Source organism: Muscardinus avellanarius, assembly GCF_963383645.1.
Source record: "Muscardinus avellanarius genome assembly, chromosome: 6".
In the NCBI taxonomy this organism is placed as follows: Eukaryota; Metazoa; Chordata; class Mammalia; order Rodentia; family Gliridae; genus Muscardinus; species Muscardinus avellanarius.
Window position 1 is genome coordinate 98,205,374 of NC_137791.1, and position 21,977 is coordinate 98,227,350.

General features: G+C 43.3%; 2 protein-coding genes across 3 annotated transcripts in view; one reads left to right on the forward strand and one right to left on the reverse strand.

Moving 5' to 3' along the window:
• Positions 1 to 8,985, forward strand: part of FRYL (FRY like transcription coactivator) — a gene marked incomplete at both ends in the record, with an annotated part of 144,964 nt that extends 135,979 nt beyond the window's left edge. Inside the window, 5 exons of one of the 2 annotated variants that reach the window (XM_080697003.1) lie at positions 1,177 to 1,245; positions 5,632 to 5,649; positions 6,440 to 6,550; positions 8,257 to 8,447; positions 8,727 to 8,985. In XM_080697003.1, the coding sequence (XP_080553129.1) occupies positions 1,177 to 1,245; positions 5,632 to 5,649; positions 6,440 to 6,550; positions 8,257 to 8,447; positions 8,727 to 8,985 (648 nt within the window). The remainder of the gene's footprint in view (positions 1 to 1,176; positions 1,246 to 5,631; positions 5,650 to 6,439; positions 6,551 to 8,256; positions 8,448 to 8,726) is intronic. The other variant, XM_080697004.1, reaches the window with a different exon arrangement.
• Positions 8,986 to 15,875: 6,890 nt separating this feature from the next.
• ZAR1 (zygote arrest 1) lies at positions 15,876 to 21,162 on the reverse strand (the record flags this gene model as incomplete). Its single annotated transcript, XM_080697248.1, has 4 exons — positions 15,876 to 16,019; positions 17,846 to 17,920; positions 18,001 to 18,093; positions 20,545 to 21,162. 4 exons carry the CDS (start codon positions 21,160 to 21,162, stop codon positions 15,876 to 15,878), a joined length of 930 nt encoding a protein of 309 aa, XP_080553374.1.
• Positions 21,163 to 21,977: the final 815 nt, after the last annotated feature.

A 21,977-nucleotide genomic window follows, 5' to 3' on the forward strand; every position in this document is an offset into this window, starting at 1 on the left:
CTTTTGACAATGACTGCTGCCAGCCATCTCTCACCAGAAGAGCTTAACATGTTTTTCTTCAGAGTCGCTGTCAAGCAAAGAGCCTAAGGGCCAGTGCAGTCTGCGTGACAGGGATAAAAGGGACAGAACATGAAATAAATTGTTCTTGAAATAACCGAGATGTCTCATTTTAATTCTTGCCATGTAGGATGTTAAATAATTGAGAATTTTAGATGTCTAATATACTAAAATATTTCCAAAGTGACTACTTAATGTAGCTAATAGTTTTGATCAAAGTCCTAGTAGAAAAAAATTCTAATAACATATATATTGTATTATGAGACTGATATATTAATTATATTATGCTTAATAATGTCACACACAAAAAAAAAAAATGGGAAATCAAGAGAACTGACAACATCAAATTGTCAAAACCTTTCAGCTTACCTTGCAGGCTCTTAGCTTGCACTTGAGTTTGGAAAATCAGTGGCTCCAGTGTTCTTTTCTACTGTACCACAATGAATGCTATTATTTTTATTTGACTGAAGAAAATGTCCTTTAAGTTAATATCAACTTTAGGAGTAGCCCTTAGGTAAAGAAAGACTACATTTGGCTTTTATATCCAATATTCTTTGGAGATAACACGTTTGTCATTCATTACTGTCCAAAAAGAAAAAGAAATAAAAACAAGATTTAAGTGGATTTTGGTTTCTGTTTCACTAATGAACACTGACACCAGTCTTCAGAGAATTGCACTTCTGATAAGCAAACAGACTCCGTTACTTCTAAGTTGCCTTTATTAAATTCATGAGAGGGAAAGCAAATCTTTCATTTCCTCATCTTGCATTACACAAAGGTCAGATATAGATTGTGAAAATTTTCAATAAAATCTGCAAACCAAGAATCTTTACTGAAATGTTGCAGCACATGCCTCTGGAATAGAGCTGGTGTTTTCACAAATGAGTGTGTGTGTGTGTGTGTGCGTGTGTGTGTGTGGTTATACTGCTAATATCCTGCTTTAGTTCCCTATAAATGATTAGCCTCAAAGGGAGATGAAAATCTGTGTCCACAACCAATCTCAGAACTTCACATTGCTTTTGAAGTTTTTTGCCCTGTATGGACAGGCTATAATATTGGTAATTCTATCATGTGTTCTGTAATCTCTGTATTAAAGTTTACTGTTACTTATTTTTTCAGTGGTTAGACAATTGCAAGAGGACATTTGGTGCTAAAGAGGACATATATGGGATAAACACCAACGCACAAGTAAGTCTATTACTCTCTTGCTGTATTTCTATCAGCTAAGACAGTGTGGATCAAATATCCTCACTTGATATTCCTAAAAATAGAGGTTATTTGTAAACTTTTTCATTTTGGTTATCAGAACAATCTCTGTTAAAGTTATATTCAGTGAAATATTGGCTTAGTAATGAAAACCTCACTTTAATCAAAATGAATGGCCAGCTTGTGACTGAAGCTTAATAACATTCAATAGATAAGCCTGATGGATATCTGGACAGTCCAGGTTGGCTTTTAGTTGTATCTGCTGCTTAAGAAAAAAAAAATGTGTTCTACATTAGTATTCTGCAGATAAATAGGTAAGGAAAGCAAACCTAAGAGGGTGTGATATGTCTAGTCTTTCTAAAGGTGAAATTCTAATGGTATAAAGTACAATGGTTTTCTCTAGTATAAAGTCAGTGAAAATCATAGTAATATATTTTCTTACAGAAAGGTGCACATACACAGTACAAACATCATAGAAAGTGAGGATTATGAGCCCAGCTTGGTGGCACATGCCTGTAATCCCAGTACTTGGGAGACTGAGATAGGAGAATCGCAGGTTTGAGGACAGCCTCAGCCACTTAGTGAGATTCTCAGCAACCTAGCAAAACGCTGTTTTCAAAAAACAAAAAGGACCGGGTGTGTGGCGGCTTGGAGGTAAAATGCCCCTGGGCTTCAATTGAGGAGACAGAGAAAGACAGAGACAGAGAGAGAGAGAGAGACAGAGAGAGAGAGAGACAGAGAGAGAGAGACGGACATGGAGGGAGGGAGAGAGAGAGAGGGGAGGGGGGGGAGATAGAATGAATATGTTAAGAGCTACAAATTACTGTAATGGGAACAACTTCATATGGAAAAAATGCACCCACCAACTGAACAATCTCCACATTTGACATTAGAACTGACATTAGATTTCTAATCTTTATTAAAGTTAGAGTACTATAGTAAAAATTTGAAATCTGATGCTGGGGATGTAGCGCAGTGGTAGAGTGGCATGTGTGAGGTCCTGGGTTCAATCCCCACCACTACAAAAAAAAAACACCTGAGCCAGGCATGGTGGTGCACCCTTGGGAGGCTGAGACAGGAGGATCGCACAGGTTCGAAGTCAGCCTCAGCTACTGAGTGAGGCTCTCAGCAACTTAGTGAGACCCTGTTTCCAAATAAAGTATAAAATAGGTCTGGGGGTGAAGCCCAGAGGTAGAAGGTCCCTGGGTTCCATCCCCAGTACCACACACACAAAAAAAACCCTGAAGTTTTAAAAAATTTAAAATGTTAAGAAAAATCCTAATGTAGTTTAATAAGTGTTAACTCTCTCAGGTGCTATGCTAATATGTGTTTCACATTCATTATTCTTATATCTCAGTCCAGTGGATTTTCCAATCCCATTATCTTAAACTAATAAGTAGAAATTTAAACCTCTGCAGGGTGATTCCAAATCCTGCACTATTTTAGAAAAAAAGCTTGAATCATCTGAGTCAAGAAATGAGCCAAGGCCAGGCAGTGGCGCACCCTTGTAATCCCTGCACTTGGGAGGCAGAGACAGGAAGATCGCGCAGGTTCAAGGCCAGCCTCTCTGGCTTAAGAGACCCTGTTTCCAGATAAAAATATAAAAAATTGGTGTCTGGGAGTGTAGCCCAGAGGTAGAAGGGTTTCCAGGAACCCCAGTATCACAAAAAAAAAGGAGGAGGAGGAGGAGGAGGAGGAGGAGGAGGAGGAGGAGGAGGAGGTGGTAGTAGTAGTAGTAGTAGTAGTAGTAGTAGTAGTAAGGCAAGATACGAAATTAACTCTAGACTAGACTTAGATCCTTTGGTTCTAATTCTATTTGCCAGTATCTAAATGTATCATTTGAGCAAGTAATAGAACCTTTTTTTCCCCCTATATAAATTAGGTACATATAGTAACTCATTTTTGTTTTTGTGCTACTGGGGCTGGAAGCCAGGAGTGCACTACCACTGATCTACATTCCCAGCCCTTTGGGTTTTTTGTTTGTTTTGTTTTTTGTGGGTTTTTTTTTTTTTTTTTTTTTTTTTTTTGGTGTGTGTGTATGTATGTGTGTGTTTGGTACTGGGGGTGGAACCCAGGGGCATTCTACCTCCAAGTTACATTCCCAGCCCTATTTTTTTAGTCTTTTTTTTTTTTTTTTTTCAGGTCTGAGGATGAAACCCAGGGGCATTCAACCTCTGAGCTACACCCCCTGTGCTCTATTTTTTATTCTTTATTTTGAAACCGGGTCTCACTGAGTTGCGGAGGGCCTCACTAAGTAGCTGAGGCTGTCTGCGACCCGCAATCCTCTAGTCTCAGCCTCCTGAATGCTGGGATTACAAGCGTGCGCCACCACGCCCGGCTTGTCTTTTAATTTTTGAAACAGGGTCTTGCTGGCTAAGTAGCTGAGGCCCTCCGCGAACCGCCATCCTCCTGTCCCAGCCTCCCAACTGCTAGGATTACAAGCATGTACCACCACGCCCGGCTTCCCAGTCCTATTTTTTTTATTTTTTTGAGATAGGGTCTCACTAAGTTGCCCAGGCTGACCACAAACTTTCAATCCTCCTGCCTCAGCCTCCCTAGCACTACGATTACAGGTGTGTACCACCACACCAGCTGATAAGTAATTTCTTATATCTCTTATACCTTAAGGAAAATGAGAGCCACTCCAAGTCAGTTCACATAGCTTGAGATTTTCTACTACTAAGCCAAAACCTGACAACTTTACCTTCAAGACTCATTTCTGTCTTGTCTTTCCCTTCGTATCTGGATCCTGCGGGTAGGAGCCTTTTTACATAACTAGATGCCAGAACTGCCTTCTGCACAATATGCAATCAGTAAATACTTGGACAAATTAATGAAGAGAATGTATATGCAAATTTCGTGTACTTAAAAGCAACAATTTAGCCCATCGTGCACACTTGTAATCCCTGCGCTCGGGAGGCGGAGACAGGAGGATCACGCTGGTTCGAAGCCAGCCTCGCTGGCTTACGAGACCCTGTTTCCAAATAAAAAAAAGTATAAAAATAGGTCTGGGCATGTACCCCGGAGGTTAGAAGGGTTTCCAGGAACCCCAGTACCACCAAAAAAAAAAAAAGCAACAATTTAAAATGTGCCTCAAAAACTACTTTTTGTATGGATAGAACAATTTTTAGTAATTGGGAGCTACAGAATTACATTTGTGCTATTTCCTATAATTGTGATGCTCTTAAGCTTGATAGCAGTGATTTTTCTCCACTAAAAATCTCCAATAAAAATCTTCAAGTCGAGGCTATGGATATGTACATGTGCAGTCAGTTCAATTTTGTTTATTCTAACAGAAGTGAGGAAAATATTTAACACTCAAATTAATTTCCACATGAAACAAACTATAAAGATAAAGCCTCAGATGCAGAAGCTCGTGCTCAGCTCCTGCTTCTGATCGGCTGGCTGCGCAAGTAATTTATGGTAAGCACTGCAGAGCTAAAGTTCACCTTTACTTAGCAAATCCTTTCTAAACTGATAGGAATAGATGTTATATAAACAGTCCTTTGCAGGAAGCTATCTAGAGAAGCAGGCTTAAGAATGACTTTTAGAAGCCGTGTTTACAGGATACCGACTCTGATTTCATGAGAAGCCATGCTTCTCTTCAGAAGGCTGGATCCAAGTGGCTGTTAGTATTTTTATGTAGTAAGTTTTATGATAGTCCATAAATGAAGACTTTTTATTTTCACTGTTTTACGCACATTATCTCCTTTGATTCAAACCTAGTTAGGTGAAATTTCTGAAACCTACCAAAGTACACTTGGAATGGAATGTCAAACACACATCTGCTTTGATATTCCGCCCCGTGGCTCAACACCAGCTGAGGGAACCTAGGACTTAATTAGACATTAAAGCGTAGGAAGCCTAGAATGAGCCACACCAGTGGGTCTTCACGTGGGTAAGTATATGTTATATAAGCTTATAAGCCAGTTCAGTCCTTTAAAAAATGGTAATCACTTATTTTCCAAGTTTCCAATATACAAAATATACAAATTTTATTACAGATGGGTTTTTTTTTTCTCAGAAAGGCTATAAAAACCTAGATCAAAGAACACTTAGTCAAATTTCCCAATATCATATTAGTTCTATTTTATTCTTTATAGTTTTTATGCAGAAATAAACCATAGCCTCAATGTATTTTGTTATTTGGCAAAGAAATTTTTTAAAACACCCTGAACTATTGCAATAATAAATAAATGTCTAGAAAGTTATATTCTGAAGATACCATAAAATTTTCTTTGGGGTGTGGATATATGTTCTTCGGTTTGCCTGGGACATCTGTGACCCTAATTTAAATGATTTCTTACACTAATTCTTGGTCTTTTTCTTTCTTTGTATTTTTTGTGACCCGATCACCTTCTTGCTTAGCAAATGGAAATTCTAGCAGTAAGTGACATGTCTTGATTTATAGACTACTTATCCTTGCCAGACAGACCGGTTTTCATCTGCCATTTGTCCTTTTGTGACCTAGCAATGTTCTGTCATGGACGACGTTAAAAGTAGTATGTGCTTCAATTCTGCATAGCCTTGATCCGTGAATTGCTGATTCTATAAAATACTGAGATTGTATATGTATGTACAACTAGCAGTCACCACTTTCTACATCTATAACTAACACATCTCCCTTTAAATTTTAAAAATCAAAGTGCACATGTTAATTTCAGTCTTGTCTCAATGAGATTACCACGTGATTTTCTTTAGAACAATGACCTCACTTTAAAGACAGACTCTACCACCCTTTAGGTAAGAGGGTTACCCAATTCCACTCTGTTTTATCAAGACCTAGTTGACATATGCAGTGAGAGCTTCATTGTCTCGATGGGGGCAAAAGTCTGTGCCTTTGCAAATTCTTTCGTTATGAATTTAAAGTTTTTAATTATAGCAAATCATTTTAAAGCATCCAATATATTGTTTTCTGACACGTTATCTGTCCAATGTGAAAAATGTGCTTTGTACTAAAATGAAATATATAACCAACAATGGCCTTTGTTTATTTTTATTTTAATACCCGTCCTCAGCGCACCCTTCAACTGCCTCTCATCAGCTTCACACCATATTAACTTTCTTACTGCATAAAAACAGATGCCAAGACAATTTAACATACTCTTTTATAATTTTTATTGGAAGTATGCTGTATAGGAAAATAATGCCTAAACTTAATATTGTTTATTTCTAGGAACTGGAGCTCTGCCGAAGGTTATATAAATTACACTTCCAATTGCTGCTTCTGTTCCAAGCCTACTGTAAACTTATCAACCAAGTAAATACAATAAAAAATGAAGCAGAGGTAAGTATTATGTCATCCAGGCATCAGTAACTCATTCCAGAAAACTTACAAGTCATGTACATATATTCCTTGTTAGACTTAAGTCAAAACTCACACTGGATTGTATTGCTCAGTTGAGAAATTATCTTTTTTAAATGATGTGCTAATTCAGCATGTATTAGTAAATCAGCAGATATCCAGCAGTGTCCAGAGGTTCCAGACCCTAAAGCTTTCAGTAACAGAAACCAATCATCTGTAATTCAAAGCAAAATTCAACAGACGTGTATGATGAAACCCCTAATGTCTTATCCACTTTTTATTTCTCTAGTTCTATGAATATACATAAGAAGAAACACGTTTTATTTGCTGTACTTGGGATTGACCCCAGGGGCATTCTACCTCCGAGCTACACCACACCCCCCAGCCCTAATTTTTAGTCTTTTTTAGTTTTGAAACAGGGTCTAAGTTGCAGAGGGCCTAAGTAGCTGAGGCTGACCAAAAACCTGCAATCCTCCTGTCTCAACCTCCCAAGGACTGGGATTACAAGCATGCGCCACCAGGCCTGGCTAAGAAACATGTTTTTTTTTTTTTTTTTAACCCTTTAAAGGTTTAAAAATCACTAATATCTTTCCTCCCTCCCCCACAGCCACACTTTGTCTCCTAGTACTAAAATTACCATTTAGGGATTTTTTTTTTTTTTTTTTTTTTAGTACTGGGGTTGGTACCTACGTGCTACACCCACGGTCCTATTTTTTTATCCTTTATTTTGAAACAGAGTCTCACTGACTTGCAAAGGGCCTTGCTAAGTAGCTGAGGCTGTCCACAAACCACAATCCTCCTGCCTCAGCCTCCCAGATATTGGGATTACAAGCATGCGCCACCAAGCCTGGCTCTGGGAAAATGTTTTTTTTAAGGGTTAAATATATGAAAAGAAATGTACATATATACCCTCAATGGGCTGGGTGTGGTGGCATGCTTGTAATCCCAGGGCTGAGACAGGATGATCACAGGATCAAGACCAAGTGAGACCCTGTTTCAACATAAAAAATAAAATCAGGCTGAGGATATAGTTAAGAGTAAAATTACCCAGGTAAAATAAAATTTTTAAATATATTTTCCTACCAAAAAAGTTTTATGATCCCTCCCCCATAACAGTAAATGTATCTTTACTATCCAAAATGTAATATGTAACCATAGGTTAAAACCAATATACAAAATTAAGCCAGGCATGGTGGTGTATACTTGTAATCCCAGTAGTTGAGATAGGCTGAGACAGGAGGATCACAGTTTCACAGCTAGACTCAGGTACTTAGTGAGGCCCTCTGCAACTTAGTCAGACCCTGTTTCAAAATAAATAAAAAATAGGACTGGGGGTGGAGCTCGGAGGTAGAATGCCCCTGGGTTCAATCCCCAATACCATAAAAAAAATAAAACCAATATACAAAATTATACTGGTAGTTACATATTACCAGTGTATATATTTATTACATCTTGTTGCTTAATCAAGAATTTTTAAAGACTGCTGTCTGGTAAGTGAAATTATTTAATCCTATGGAATAGAGACCTTGGAATATTAACTGCCTTTCCTTCTAAGTTTAACATTTGAAAATGGACTTTAAAATGTGAGAAAATGTTGCTACCATCAAGTATATCCTTGCAGCCAAGTAAATGCTTTTTGTTACTGAACATAGAAATAGATTCCTAAAAGTCTATTTATTTTATTTTAGGTCATCAACATGTCAGAGGAACTTGCCCAGCTAGAAAGTATCCTCAAAGAAGCTGAGGCTGCTTCTGAAAGTGAAGAAATCGACATTTCCAAAGCTGCACAGACCACTATAGAAACTGCCATTCATTCTCTAATTGAAACTTTGAAAAATAAGGAATTTATATCAGCTGTAGCACAAGTCAAAGCTTTCAGGTAAATTGCAAGGACCTTAAAGTTGCCTTTGTAGAACTAGCATGAAAGTTTACCAGATTTGGGTTCGCTGGTGTTTCAATATCATGCTTTTGACCTTGTTTTTAGCAGTTACTGAAATGCTACCAAGTTTTAGATTTTTTTTCACCCTCAGGTAACATATTTGCTCAAATAAGACAGATCAACAGTTATTCACCAGGAAATTGTGTTGGTATTAACTTAAAATGTAGTTCCTCTTAATAACTGCTTATATCTCAGAACTTAAAGACACTGTATTCGCAGATCGCTCTGGCCCAATGACATCTTCGGCAGCTGTGAAGATGACCCTGTGCAGACGCTGTTACACATCTATTTCCACCATCAGACACTGGGTCAGACGGGCAGCTTTGCCATTATAGGCTCCAGCCTGGACACGTCAGAAGCCAACTACAAACTGATGGAGCTGAACCTGGAGATCAGAGAGTCTCTACGCATGGTGCACTCATACCAACTTGTAGCACAGACCAAGCCGATTGGAAATATGGTGAGCACTGGATTCTGAGAAACTTCAGGCCTTCTGAAGAGAAACAAACTGAAGATGATTAAGATTACTAGCCAAGCACCTTTTATGAACCCTTGTGATTCACTGATAACTTTCCTGGCAGCATCTACAATTATAAAGTAATGTCAAACTATATCAAAAACAGAGATTAAAAGGAAAACAAATCTAATTGTCGAACAGCTGCTGATACCTCCCACAATAACTGTATGAAGAAGGATTTTTTTTAAATTACTTAACCTACGTGAAAAGAAAAGGGCTAAAAGTGATGCATACAAATACATTACTTTCTGGAGAAAGGAAAGAATTTCACGAATGCTTGCAATAATGGCCTCTAATACTGACACATCGGGTAGCAGGTGAACTGAGGCGGGTTCATTTTAGCCGAAGACCTGCAAAGCTGCTTGGATTTCTGGCTGTCATCAACATTACTTCTGACCAATGCTTAATCATCTACATGAACATCCGCTCAGATAGATAACATGCAGAAAGACTCTTTTGCAAAAAAAAAAAAAAAAAAAAAGACACAAAAAAAAAAAAACATTAATTTTTTTTCAATTTATGAGATATAAGGGTTTGGGGGTGTTTTTGTTTTTTGGTCTGTGTAAGGAATTGTGTGTGTGTGAGTTGGGATGTGTGGATATGTGATAATCCTATTTTCAAGGTGTGGATGTCTGGTGATAATGTCTCAGAGCATGCCTAAAAGAGCACTGCAAGATTATTTTTGAAGAAATTTTATTTTATTAGCTCTAACTCTTCATAGTGTGTAAATGTTAGAACATTTTAATAATATTTTAAAACTGGGCTTTCCCAGCCTTTTGAAAAGAAATAATATATCTGTTAACGTTATTTGGAATGCTGCTCAGTTCTCTGATCAGTGCTTATGTTGAGATTGTTGATAACTAACCAAAGTAGATGCCTGCAGAGACTTTAAAATGTAAAATAAAGATGTATGCTGCCCGTCAGCTCTTCTCATTAGAAAAGTTAACTTATTTTACTCCATAATTATTATAGAAACTGTAGAGACTAAAACCAGTATTTTCTTGTACATTTGTGCCATGCACTGTTATACAAGAATAGGTGTACAAAGCTCAAGGAAGAACCACGGTCACTGCTGGGAGAACACAGGGTTTGCAGGTCGCGACGTCTGCACAACTCTTGAGATGCAAACGCATTTGTACATGGTCATTCAGGACTCGCACGTGTCATGCTAAAGGAACCCGGGCTCCGGGGGGAAACACAATGCAGCCCGAAGACCGACTACCAAAACACGCAATATCCTTATTCACTAAGTCTGTAGCATCACACGAACTGGATTCTCTGTCCTTTTTTAACTAGCATTTTGTAAAAAAAAAAAAAAAAAGAAAGAAAAAAGAAAAAAAAAAGAATGTGGTCCCACAAGTCCTCTGATTTGAAAGGAACACCTTGTATTTTTTATATGCATCTCTTATCCACTGTGACTCTTGTTTTAAAGCTGGGCTCTGTGATTCCAGAGTTTGGAATGTAGACATGAAATGCTTAGCTTTGCCTTTTCTTGGGGGTGTGGACCCTGCCAGAAATGTAATTATGCTCAAGTGCATTAATTGAGGGCACTGTGCACGCCGTTGGACTGCTGACTGGAGTTATGTTTCCTGGAAGATTCCATGACTGGTCACGGCACATTCATAATCACTGTATTTTTTGACCCTGATAAAAAAAATAATTATTTTAATAGTGTTCTGGTACTGTAAGTGGTGTCCTTTAAATTATTTAATAACTTCTGGGTATGGAGCAGGCAGGGGTCTGGTGTTGAGACACCACACTTTACGTCCTCTCTCTCTCTCCCCTATTCTCACCCTCCTTCCAGCCTTTTTGTTAAAAATAAAAAAGCATTGTAGCTGTTGGTTTGTGTGATATTTTAAAAAGAATGACAGACTATGGTGTACTTTGTTTAAGAACTTTTCAAATGTTACCTACATAATTCTCAAGTATGATTTTCCTTTAAAACGAGAACAAAAGTAGTTAAATTGACTGGCTAAACCAAAACTTTTAGACTAAGTTTATCAAATTTACTTATATGTATACAACTAATCTAGTAATAATCTAACAAAAATAAATACACTTGTAGGAAGCAAGATATAAACATTACGTTTTGGGGAGAGTGTGTGTGTGTTAGGGGGTATCTACTGCTGAGCCTACACCCCAGCCCTCTTTATATTTTGCTTTGAAACAGTGTCTCACCAGGTTGCTAAGAGTCCCCTATGCTTCTGAGGCTGTGCTGGAGCCTATGATCCTCCTGTCTCAGCCTCCCAAGTACTGGAATTGCAGGCATACACCACCACACCTGGCTAGGATTGTGTGTGTGTGTGTGTGTGTGTGTGTGTGTGTGTGTGTGTGGTACTGGGGGTGGGACCCAGGGGCTTTTCTACTTACGGGCTATACTCCCAGACCTATTTTTTTTATATATACTTTTTGGAAACAGGGGTCTCACTAAGTTGCTGAGAAACTCACTAAGTAGCTGAGGCTGGCTTCGAACCTGTGCGATCCTCCTGTCTCAGCTTCCCAAACACTGGGATTACAAGCGTGCGCCACCTCACCTGGTGGATAGGATTCTTTTAAGACTTTTTTAAAACCTATCTGTGCCCCTCATCCTCTGAATCCAAAGGTTGCATTTATTAACAGAACAAGTTTATATTTTGGGGGGGTGGTCTGGGGATGGAACCCAGGGGCATTCGACCTCTGAGCTACACCCCCTGCCCTATTTTTTTTTTTCTTTTGAAACAGGGTCTCACTGAGTTGCAGAGGGCCTCACTGAGTAAGCTGAGGCTGTCCGCAAACCGCGATCCTCCTGTCTCAGCCTCCCGAATGCTGGGATTACAAGCGTGCGCCACCACGCCCGGCTCTTTTTAAATAGTTCATCACAGCAAAAGAAAAAATCTGGCAGTTTCTTTATACTGCCTATAAGTTAGAAAGCCAAAGGAATTTCACACACAATTTAGAAAATATTTTCTATTCTCAGTGGTGTAAGATAGAGGGCGTAGTTACTATCCACAACCAGCCTTGAACTGAGAAAATCAAGATGTCCTCTCTTGGAAATAACTCACCAAAGCCAGTCAAGTCCCCTGGTGTAGATCCATGAACGCCAACTGCTTCTGTGCCACGGCCGCACAACCTGAATGAAAGAAAACAGAACCACAACAGAGTTGCTTTGTAGCATTCAGGCTTGCCTCAAGAAATGTAGGAAATGTGACAAAGATCACCATCATTTCCTTGGCACCCAGAGAGAACATTTCGGAGTGTTTCCTTCTAGCGTCTCAATCTGTCTTCGAATCTGTGTTTTGTCATTGGAGTTTGTATGCGTGAGCAGCTCAGCAGTGCCTCCTCATTGGTAGAATGTTGTTATCACAAGACAAAGTTTTCCTGCCATTTTGTTCAGTATCCAAATGCCCAAAGTAAAACACAACCCTATCCTTGATTTCCTCAACTTAAATGATAAGCTGCTCTGTTAGGAAATTACTGACAACCTATTAAAAGAATGATTCAAATACCTACTCTAGCGATTTTGTCTCCCTGAAGGTAGATTGCCATAGCTGGCTCGCCATTTATTCACCAAATGCTTACTGGGCACATACTGTGTACCTCTTGCGTGCCTGGGAGTCACATGTCTACCCTGTACCTACCCCAGCAGGTCAAGTAAAACCATCAGGGCTTTACAGAGGGTGCTTCCACGCCTCCTGGGCCACCACGTGATCTAGTCCCCGCACGTTTCCTGTCTACAGGTCTCTGCAATACAACCAGAAATATTTTTAAAAAGTGAATCCGTGCCGGGCGTGGTGGCGCACGCTTGTAATCCCTGCGCTTGGGAGCCGGAGACAGGAGGATCGCGCAGGTTCAAAGCCAGCCGTGCTGGCTTAGGAGACCCTGTTTCCAAATTTTTAAAAAAAAAAAAAGTGTAAAATAGGTCTGTGTAGCCTAGACGTAGAAGGGATTCCAGGAACCCCAGTACCACCACCAAAAAAAAAAAAAAAAAAAAAAAGGAAATCCGTCACTGTGCCCCATCCATTATCCCTATCACACATTTAAGATGTTTTAGTGGATTTTTACTGATAACTAAAGACAAGTCCTGAGCAAAGTCTGACAAGCCCTCCCAGTTTCGCCCTGCTCATTTCTCCTGCTGTCAAATCCTCCACGGCCTCTGGTTTTGTCTATGTAGGACTTTTGCACATGTTGCCCTAGCGTGAAAATTTTTTCCTTCTCTGCCTACTTCAACTCACCCAAACTTCAGCCAAAGTGTCAATCGTTTAGGTACACCTGTGTGACCTAAGTCACAATCCATATGACAAGCCTCCATTTTACATTTAAGTCAAAATGGATGGCCACCTAACCCTGCACCGGAGGCTCCGTCAGGCACAAGACTGAATTAGTGACACTCGTGCTTCAGTTCTATCAGCAGCGTGGGGTACCTGTTAGTTCACCCAGGTAGCAATTCAGTAGGGGCAGAGACCCAGGACAGCAGTCTTCCATCCATATTGATGCAGGTGGACCTTTCCCCTTAGAACTCTAGAGTGGTGACAACCCTACTTTACGTTTTAACCCTTTTGACTATAGGCCAGTGCCCAAGATATTAACATGCTGACTTCTATGACCTTTCTCAGATATTAAGGGTTAACATAAATGGGATATTTAGAAAATCGGAAGGCATAATAATTAGCACCTGGTTCTGACTGTGAGGTTTCTGTAATCATTAGACCAAGAGCCCCCCAACTGATTCCAGTTTCATTAAACACCACCAGCTCTAGACTCAGTGCCATCCACAAGTGGGAGAGATCCAGCAATGGGGTCTCCATTTTCATAGAATCATTTATGTCGCTATTATGTGCAGTTAGAATACGAGGATCTGGCCAGGCACGGTGGCACATGTTTGTAATCCCAGCATTTGAGAGGCTGGTACAGGAGGATCTTGGTTAGCGGCCAGCCTCAGCCACTTAGTGAGGTACTTTACAACTCAGTGAGATCCTGTTTCAAAATAAAGAATAAGCCGGGTGTGGTGGCGCACGCTTACAATCGCTGCGCTTAGGAGGCAGAGACAGGAGGATCGCGCTGGTTTGGAGCCAGCCTTGCTGGCGTAAGAGACCCTGTTTCAAAAAAAATATATATATATATTAGGTCTGGGAGTGTAGCCCAGAGGTAGAAGGGCTTCCAGGAACCCCAGTACCACCCAAACAAAACAAAAAAAAAAAAAATAAAGAATAAAAAAATAGGACTGGGAGTGTAGCTCAGAGGTAGAATGCCCCTGGGTTCCATCCCCAGTACCGCAAAAAAAGAGAGGGAGGCTCTAACACTCTACGACTATGGGGCAGTAAGATGAGGGCTACAGCCTGTCTCTAAGTTCATTTGTGTTCTAAGTGGGGGAGGGATTTTGGAGATTGAACTCAGGGACATTCTACTTCTGGTTTACAACTCCAGCTCTTTTTATCTTGAAATAAGGTCACACTACATTGCTGAGGCTGGTCCGAAGCTACGATCCTCTTTTCTCACGCTTTCCAGTACTGGGTTTACAAGGCATGCACCACATGCCCAGCTAGGAGGCCGACTTTATTTTGCAGTACTGGGGATAGAACCCAGGGGCACTCTACCTCCAAGCTACACCTCCAGTCCAATTTTGTGTGTGTGTGTGTGGTGGTGGTGGTACTGGGGGTGGAACACAGAGACTTTCTACCTCTGAGCTATACTCCCAGACATATTTATATTTTATTTGGAAACAGGGTCTAAGTTGCTGAGAGCCTCACTAAGTAGCTGAGGCTGGCTTTGAACCTGTGTGATCCTCCTCCTGTCTCAGCTTCCCAAGCACGGGGATTACAAGCGTGCGCCACCATGCCCAGCTCCCAGTCCTATTTTTTGTCTTCATGTTTTTGAAACAGGGTCTGAGTTGCGAGGGTCCTCGCTAAGTAGCTGAGGCTGCCCCCAAGACCGCATTACACCAGTCTCCGCCTCCCGAATGCTGGGATTACAACCGTGCACCCTATGCCTGGCTAGGAGGCCTACTTTAAAGACAGTGTTTTGTGTTTTCAAAGTCACTACCTGAAGTTCACTTAATTTGTTACTCGCTTTACAAAAGTTGCCCAGAGCTACTCATATCCAAGCCTTCCTCATTTGTGCAGTTGTGATCAATCAGGATAGCTCCCCTGGCAGTTTACCAACTAAGCTAAGGTCACCTGTCCACTGACACACCTACCCTCCACCAGCCACTTTTCAATTTCCCTTCCAGGGTCTCCTCACATCAGAGAACCATTCGGCCTGCCCTGGAGGAATGCTTGCTTTAATGGTTAGAAGCAGGTGTGGTGTGGTGTGTGTGTTATGCTGGGGATTGAACCCAGGGTCGGTCTACTTCCAAGCTATACCTCAGCCCTATTTTTTATTTTGACAGTCTCATTAAATTGCTGAGGCTGGCCTTGAACCTGTGATCCTGTCTCAGCCTCCCAGAGTACTGAGATTACTGGCATGGGCCACCATGCCCATGTTTAGAAGGCTTTAATTCAATTGGCATCTTTCTGATAAGCTCCAGCCCTAAAGACCTTATCAGTAGATCTTACATCTACCAGCCCTTCAATATTTCTCAAATGCCTGTAAAGTAGTTCAGCCCAGACCACTTATATCAGCAACAGATGTTAATGAAGTTAAGGTGGGCGACTGGTATCACAAGACCAATTCTCCAACTACAAGAGATAGATTTTATGCAATTTATAAACTGCTTTACAATACCTTTATTCAAAGGCTTTGTCAAAATACACTGCCTTTCACAAAATGTTTTGAGAAGGGAGAGATAGGAAAAGGGGGGCATGAAAGCAGCTCACTTGTCTGCTTCAGGAGCACCCGTTCAGCAGAATTTTTTTTTTTTTTTTTTTTTACATTCACTAAATGATATATTTGAAGCTGAATGTGCTGTCACAGGACAAGCGCTGGCCCTTGCATCTCCCACATAAGTCCTGACGATGGGGTCGTTTAGGGTCCACATGGCGAAGTCTTCCTGGACAGGAACATCTTGTTCTTTTACAACTCTGAAAAGTAAAAATGAAAAAGTACACACAAAACAAACACTTGGGGATCTCCTGGGAGGTCAGAGTGAGTTTTCTAGTCCACTCAAGTCCTTCCTGAACAAGCTATAAGCAAGGTCTTGTCCACCTCCCTACCCAGTGATGATGGGTTAGGAATAAAGGGGTTCAACCTTGCTGCTGTGGTGCTGTAATGCATCGACTCCAATTGTAAACACAAAGAGCAGATCTTTTCCTGCACTTGCAGAGTGGAGGAGAGGGAAGAATGAACACAAAGGGACAAGCTGGTCAACAAAAGCCAAGAGCAGAGTGGTCAGGGCATCTAACTGTAGAGGAAGGTGCCCTGACCCAAGTGGTTCTCAATGGCTTTCCATATTTAGTTTCTTTCCTGAACACCTGCGCCCTAGGGTGTTGATGCTTCCACCGATCAGCTTGACTCAAGTGCATTGATTAGGCTGCCTCGTATCGTAATTCAGGCTCCATTAGCTGTTCGTAATGGGCACTCTTAGTCACTTCTTTCCTCTTAAACATCAGCTAAGACCCTAAGCACAGTGCTACATTAATAGCAAGCACTTAGTAGCACTTAATAAACAAGCCACATTATGAGTTAACCCCAGAAAGCTGGACAACTTAGATCATAAAACAAACCCCCTGAACTCTCAGGCAAGACTGAAACTTTGAACTCCCGTGGTTTACAACTAAGTACTTCATTTGAGTATGTGCTTCCTAAAAAGCATTTGAGTCAAATAGCCAACATTTACCACCACAAGTTAGTAGTAAGGTTTTTGTTTTGTTTTTCAGTTTTCTTCCTTTTACTTCAGATACTAAGTAGCCAGCGAGGCAAGCATTATTCCATACTGCAAGTGAAGCAGCACTTCAAAAGAGGTTCACAACATGACCAAGTTTTGCGAAGGCAGAAGGAAGCTAACACCCAGCCCCCATTTCCCAGTGGAGTATGATTTCTACAACTCCACGGCAAAAAGCAAGCAAAACCTAAGGTCATGGAGAACCTAGCTTCTTTCTTGAATGCATTCAAGAAAGTCTACTAAACCGAGATTGGTGGTGTACACCTGCAATCCCAGTACCTGGGAGGCTGAGATAGGAGGATCGCAGGTTCAAAGCTAGCTTCAGTAACTTAGCAAAGCCCTCAGCAACTTAGCAAGACCCTATATAAAATAAAATTAGGAGCCGGGCATGAAGGTGCATGCTTATAATCCCAGCATTTGGGAGGCTGAGACAGGAGGATTACAGTTCGTGTGTACCCTCAGCTACTTAGTGAGACCCTCCACAACTTAGTGAAACCCTGTTTCAAAATAAAGAATATGCCAGGTGTGGTGGCGCACGTTTGTAATTCCCACGCTCGGAAGGTGGAGGAGACAGGAGGATCGCACAGGTTCGAAGCCAGCCTCGCTGGCTTCAGAGACCCTGTTTCCAAATAAAAAAAATATATTAAAAATAGGTCTGGGAGTGTAGCCCGGAGGTAGAAGGGTTTCCAGAAACCCCAGTACCACCAGAAAGAAAGAAAGGAAAAGAAGAGAAAGAAAGAAAGAAAGAAAGGGAGAAAAGAAAGAGAAAGAGAGAAAGAGAGAAAGAGAGAAAGAAAGACAAAAAATAGGGCTGGGGGTGTAGCTCGGAGGAAGAATGCCTCTGGGTTCCATCCCCAGTACCGCAAAAATAAATAAAATTAGGGCTGGGGGTATAGCTTAGAGGTAGAATGTCCCTGGGTTCAATTCCAGTATTATGAGCAAAAAAAAAAAAAAAAAAAAAAAAAGTATACTAAAAAACCTCTACCACTACCCAATCTAGAAACAAAATGGAAATGTTTGGTTTACTTGGCAGGTGATATCCTCCACTCGATAAGGGTTGTAAGACTTCTGACAAGTTCTGCAAAACTGTTTGAAATAAACCTGTGATGAGAAAGAGGAATCAACTTAAAGCAAAGGCTCCTCAGCACTTCCGGCAGGAAACGTCAGCACATGTGTCTTACCTTGTTAGTGCCCTGCACACACCACACGTACGCACTCTCCCACCGGATGTTGCAATCCTTGCAGTGATAATAGCCGTATTTCTGCTCTAAGAACTAAACAACAGGATTCCAGAGTTTAACCAACATACCTGGATTATGCTATTTCAGAAACTGGGAAGGATCTACTTGCCACTAAAGATTCGCATACTCATTACAGAGGAAAACAGCATCAGGTTTGGATAAGCCTCCGTGATAATGGAGTGAATAGCTTAATCTAACAAATAAGCAGGCCTGGGCCCCAGTCAGCTTCTATACCAGATTAATGTGGTTCATTAGCTGGGTGTGGTGGTATATGCCTATAATCTCAGTACTGAGAAGGCCAAGATAAGAGGATCTTAGGTTTGAGGCCAGCCTCAGCAACTTAGCAAGACCCTCTGTCAAAACAAAAAAGGGCTGGGTGTATTCATTTCGAGTCACCTCCCCCATGCCATTTTGGCATGGGGCTGTATTTCTATTTTCTGTATTTCTATCTCTCTAATAATCTTCTTTAAATCTTCAAAAATATTAAAAAATTAAAAAGGGCTGTGTGTGTAGCTAAGAGGTAGAATGTCCTGGGGTTCAATCCCTAGTATAAATAAATAAATAAATAGGTGGTTTCCCTCAGACTGGCAAAAAAAAAAAAAAAAAAAGCCAAACATTTAGGATTCTCGAAATTTGCAATTTTTTTTTTTTTTTTTTTTTTTGGCAGGTCTGGGGATAGAACCCAGGGGCATTCAACCTCCAAGCTATACCCCCTGCCCTATTTTTAATTCTTTATTTTTTGAAAACGGGTCTCACTGAGTTGCAGAGGGACTCACTAAGTAGCTGAGGCTGTCCGCGAACCGCGATCCTCCGGTCTCAGCCTCCCAAATGCTGGGATTACAAGCGTGCACCAACACGCCCGGCTGAAATTTGCAATTTTTTAAACCAGTCTTTTCTCTGTAGGGTAAAGTCAGATCCAAGAACATGCACAGATGAAAATTATTACACTGAAGGAAAAAGACTTTACAGGACATTCACCCCAGCTTAAGTGCTCCATGCTGCTACTTAAGGCTCCATCAAGCAGTCTGCTACAGATCTGTAACCCAGCTCACTTAGCAGCTAATGAACCTTCCCTTCTCTCCCAGGCAGAAGCGAGTTGTAAACAAGTTTTTGAGTTAGGCCTTTGGAAGTAGGGGGAAGCTGGACAGCACGTTGCAGCTTCACAGGTGCATAAGCATCACAAGGGCCAGGAACACTGGGAGGGCCAGCCCTAGCTTGATTCTCCTCCCCCAACCCACCCCCAAAAGACCACACAGGTGGTCCACCAGTGGGCCCCCCTAAGGACTCCTTAGGGCCCCTTCACTTCCCCTAGAGCCCAACTGCCCTCCAGGGGCCCCAGCCCTTTAGGGTTAAGGCAGCAACACAGCATAGCCCAAAGCGCTTGGCAGTGCTGGGCTACAGAATGGGTGCCTATTCTTTCCTCTTGTAGTGCTGGAGACTGAAGCCAGGATCTCCCGTGCGCTAAGCGAGCACTCTACCACTGGGTTGCAACCCCAGCCCATGAATAGGATGCATTTTAGAAGCAAGGCGAGCCCTCTGTGATGGCCCATGCACATGCTTGTAGGCGGCTGAGATAGGTGGATCTCAGATTCATGAGACTGACTCAAAGAGGGTTGGGGGTGTATGTAGCTCAGAGGTAGAATGCTCTGGGTTTAATCCTAGTACAAAAAAAGAAAAGAAAAGAAAAAAAAGGAAAAAAAGAATAAAAAGAGCTGGGCGTGGTGGCGCAAGTTTATAATCCCAGAGCTTGGGAGGCTGCGACAGGAGAATCGCACAGGTTCGAAGCCAGCCTCGGCTACTTAGCGAAGCAATCAGCAATTTAGTGAGACCCTGTTTCCAAATAAAGTATAAAATAGGGCTGGGAGTATAGCCCAGAGGTAGAAAAGCCCCTGGGTTCCACCACAGTACCACAATTAAAAAAAAAAAAAAAAACAAAACAAAAACCAGAACAGGCAAGGTTCTAGGGGAACCTCAGAAGTTCAGCTTCCAGTAAGCTGCCAGTTTTAGAAACGGAGATAAGAAATCGGTGGGCTACAAATTAGGAGCCCAGTTGAGCATCTGTTGACAGTTTATTGGGGGAATGCAAGAGGGATTCGAAGAAATTGACTCTCCTGCCAGCACACCGGCTTTCGGATGTGCTGCTGTGTCTTGGGTCATCCGAAAGCAGGGTCCGGACTGGATTACGAGCCCACGGGTTTCTAGCACAAAGACGATCACTTTCAGAATGATGTTTATCAGCGCACCTCCCTGGCCAACCGTGTGGAGCCCACGTCTTAACAGCCGCTGCGAATAAACCTTCACTCCATTTGATTCAGTCCTAGCTGCGAAATCCCGCGCCCGAAGAATCTCAGCATCTCCCGGTGCCGCTAGCATCCCGAGCATCCCCCAGCATCCCGAGCATCATCCCCCAGCATCCCGAGCATCATCCCCCAGCATCCCGAGCATCCGAGCATCCCCGGCGGGCGCCCGCAGAGCTCGCCTCACCTGGAAGCGCCTGCGCTCGGGGTCCAGCTCCGCGCTCTGCGGCGACGCCCCGTCCTGCGCGGCCGTGCTCCCCCCGCCGTCCTGCGCCCTCGGGGGCTGCTCGGGGCTGCGGGGCGCGGGCTGCGGGGCCCCCGCGCCGTCGGCGGCCTCGGCCTCCTCGGGGCCCCGCTCGCCCGGGGCGCCCTCCAGCAGGGCGGGCAGGCGGCGGGAGGCCACGGGCGAGTACACGGCCAGCGAGCGCGGGAAGCGCACGGGCCGCGGGCCGGCCGGGGGGCTGCGCGGCGGGGCGGCGGGGGCGCGGGCCCTGCGCGGCAGCGGCTGCCGCCCGAGCGAGCACTGCACCGCCGCGTCCCTGCGCGGGCTCGCCTGCACCGCCGCGTCCCGCCTGCCCGCCGCGCGCGCGGGGCCCGGGCCGGCGGGGGGCAGGAGCCCGGCGAGGGGCGCCCGCGGGCAGCCGTCGAGGAACTCGGCGGCCGAGAGCAGCCCGTAGCCGGGGAAGGAGGGCGCGGCCGCCCCGGCAGCGGCAGCGAGCGAGAAGGAGCCGGGAGGGGGGCCGCCGCCGCGGAGCCGCCAGCCGTCCCCGCCCTTGCCCTTGGCCGCCAGCAGGAAGGGGTACATGGCGGCGACCCGCACCCGGCGCCCAGGGCTGCGGCGAACGCGGCTGCGACCGCTCCCGCCCGCGGCCGCGCCCTAAATAGGCGGCTCGCCCCGCGGCCCGACCCGGGTGCCCTGCCCCGGCCGCCTTCGCGCCTCCAGCCTCGGTCCCCGCGAATGCACCCTCCCCGAGCGCGCGCGGGGTGGGCGCAGACACCCTTAGGTGATCCGCAGGCGGGATTCCTTGGCGGTGAAAATGCCGGTGTGAAGGCTGCCAACAGGAGGATCCTCGGCCGCGGAGCCAGGTGGTCCTCGTGCCCCGACGGTTGCAGGTGTGCAAGCCTCCGGGGAAGGCGAGGCCGGGAGCGGGCAGGTGCCTCCGCTAGGGAGCAAAACGCCAGGGACTGGGAACTGCCTCGGGGCTGTTATCTCAGATGCTAGTTTAATTCTCTCAGCTGCTCGGAGACTCGAGCTCACTGAGCCCTTTCAATAAATGTACCCGGAAGCGCCCCAGGGCATCTATTTCAAGGCTAATTGTTTTCTCCCTCAGAGCACGTTCTCCCCCACTCCCATTAATGGTCACCAGGAGGTACGGATGTGCTCTTTTAGACTACTAAAAATTTTTCTAGCCAAACCATTTCACCAAAGGTAAATTGATTTGGGACTTACATAAATGCAGAAAAAAACAATTAAAAAGAAAAATGCCTTATGCACTGGAAAAATGGTGGTCCGTTACCAATAAATAGATACCAAATCAAATAATCAAATAAATTAGTATAATTTTCTCTGATTGGACACTGATCTGACAATAAAATGCTATATTTCACTGAGTCAGTGAC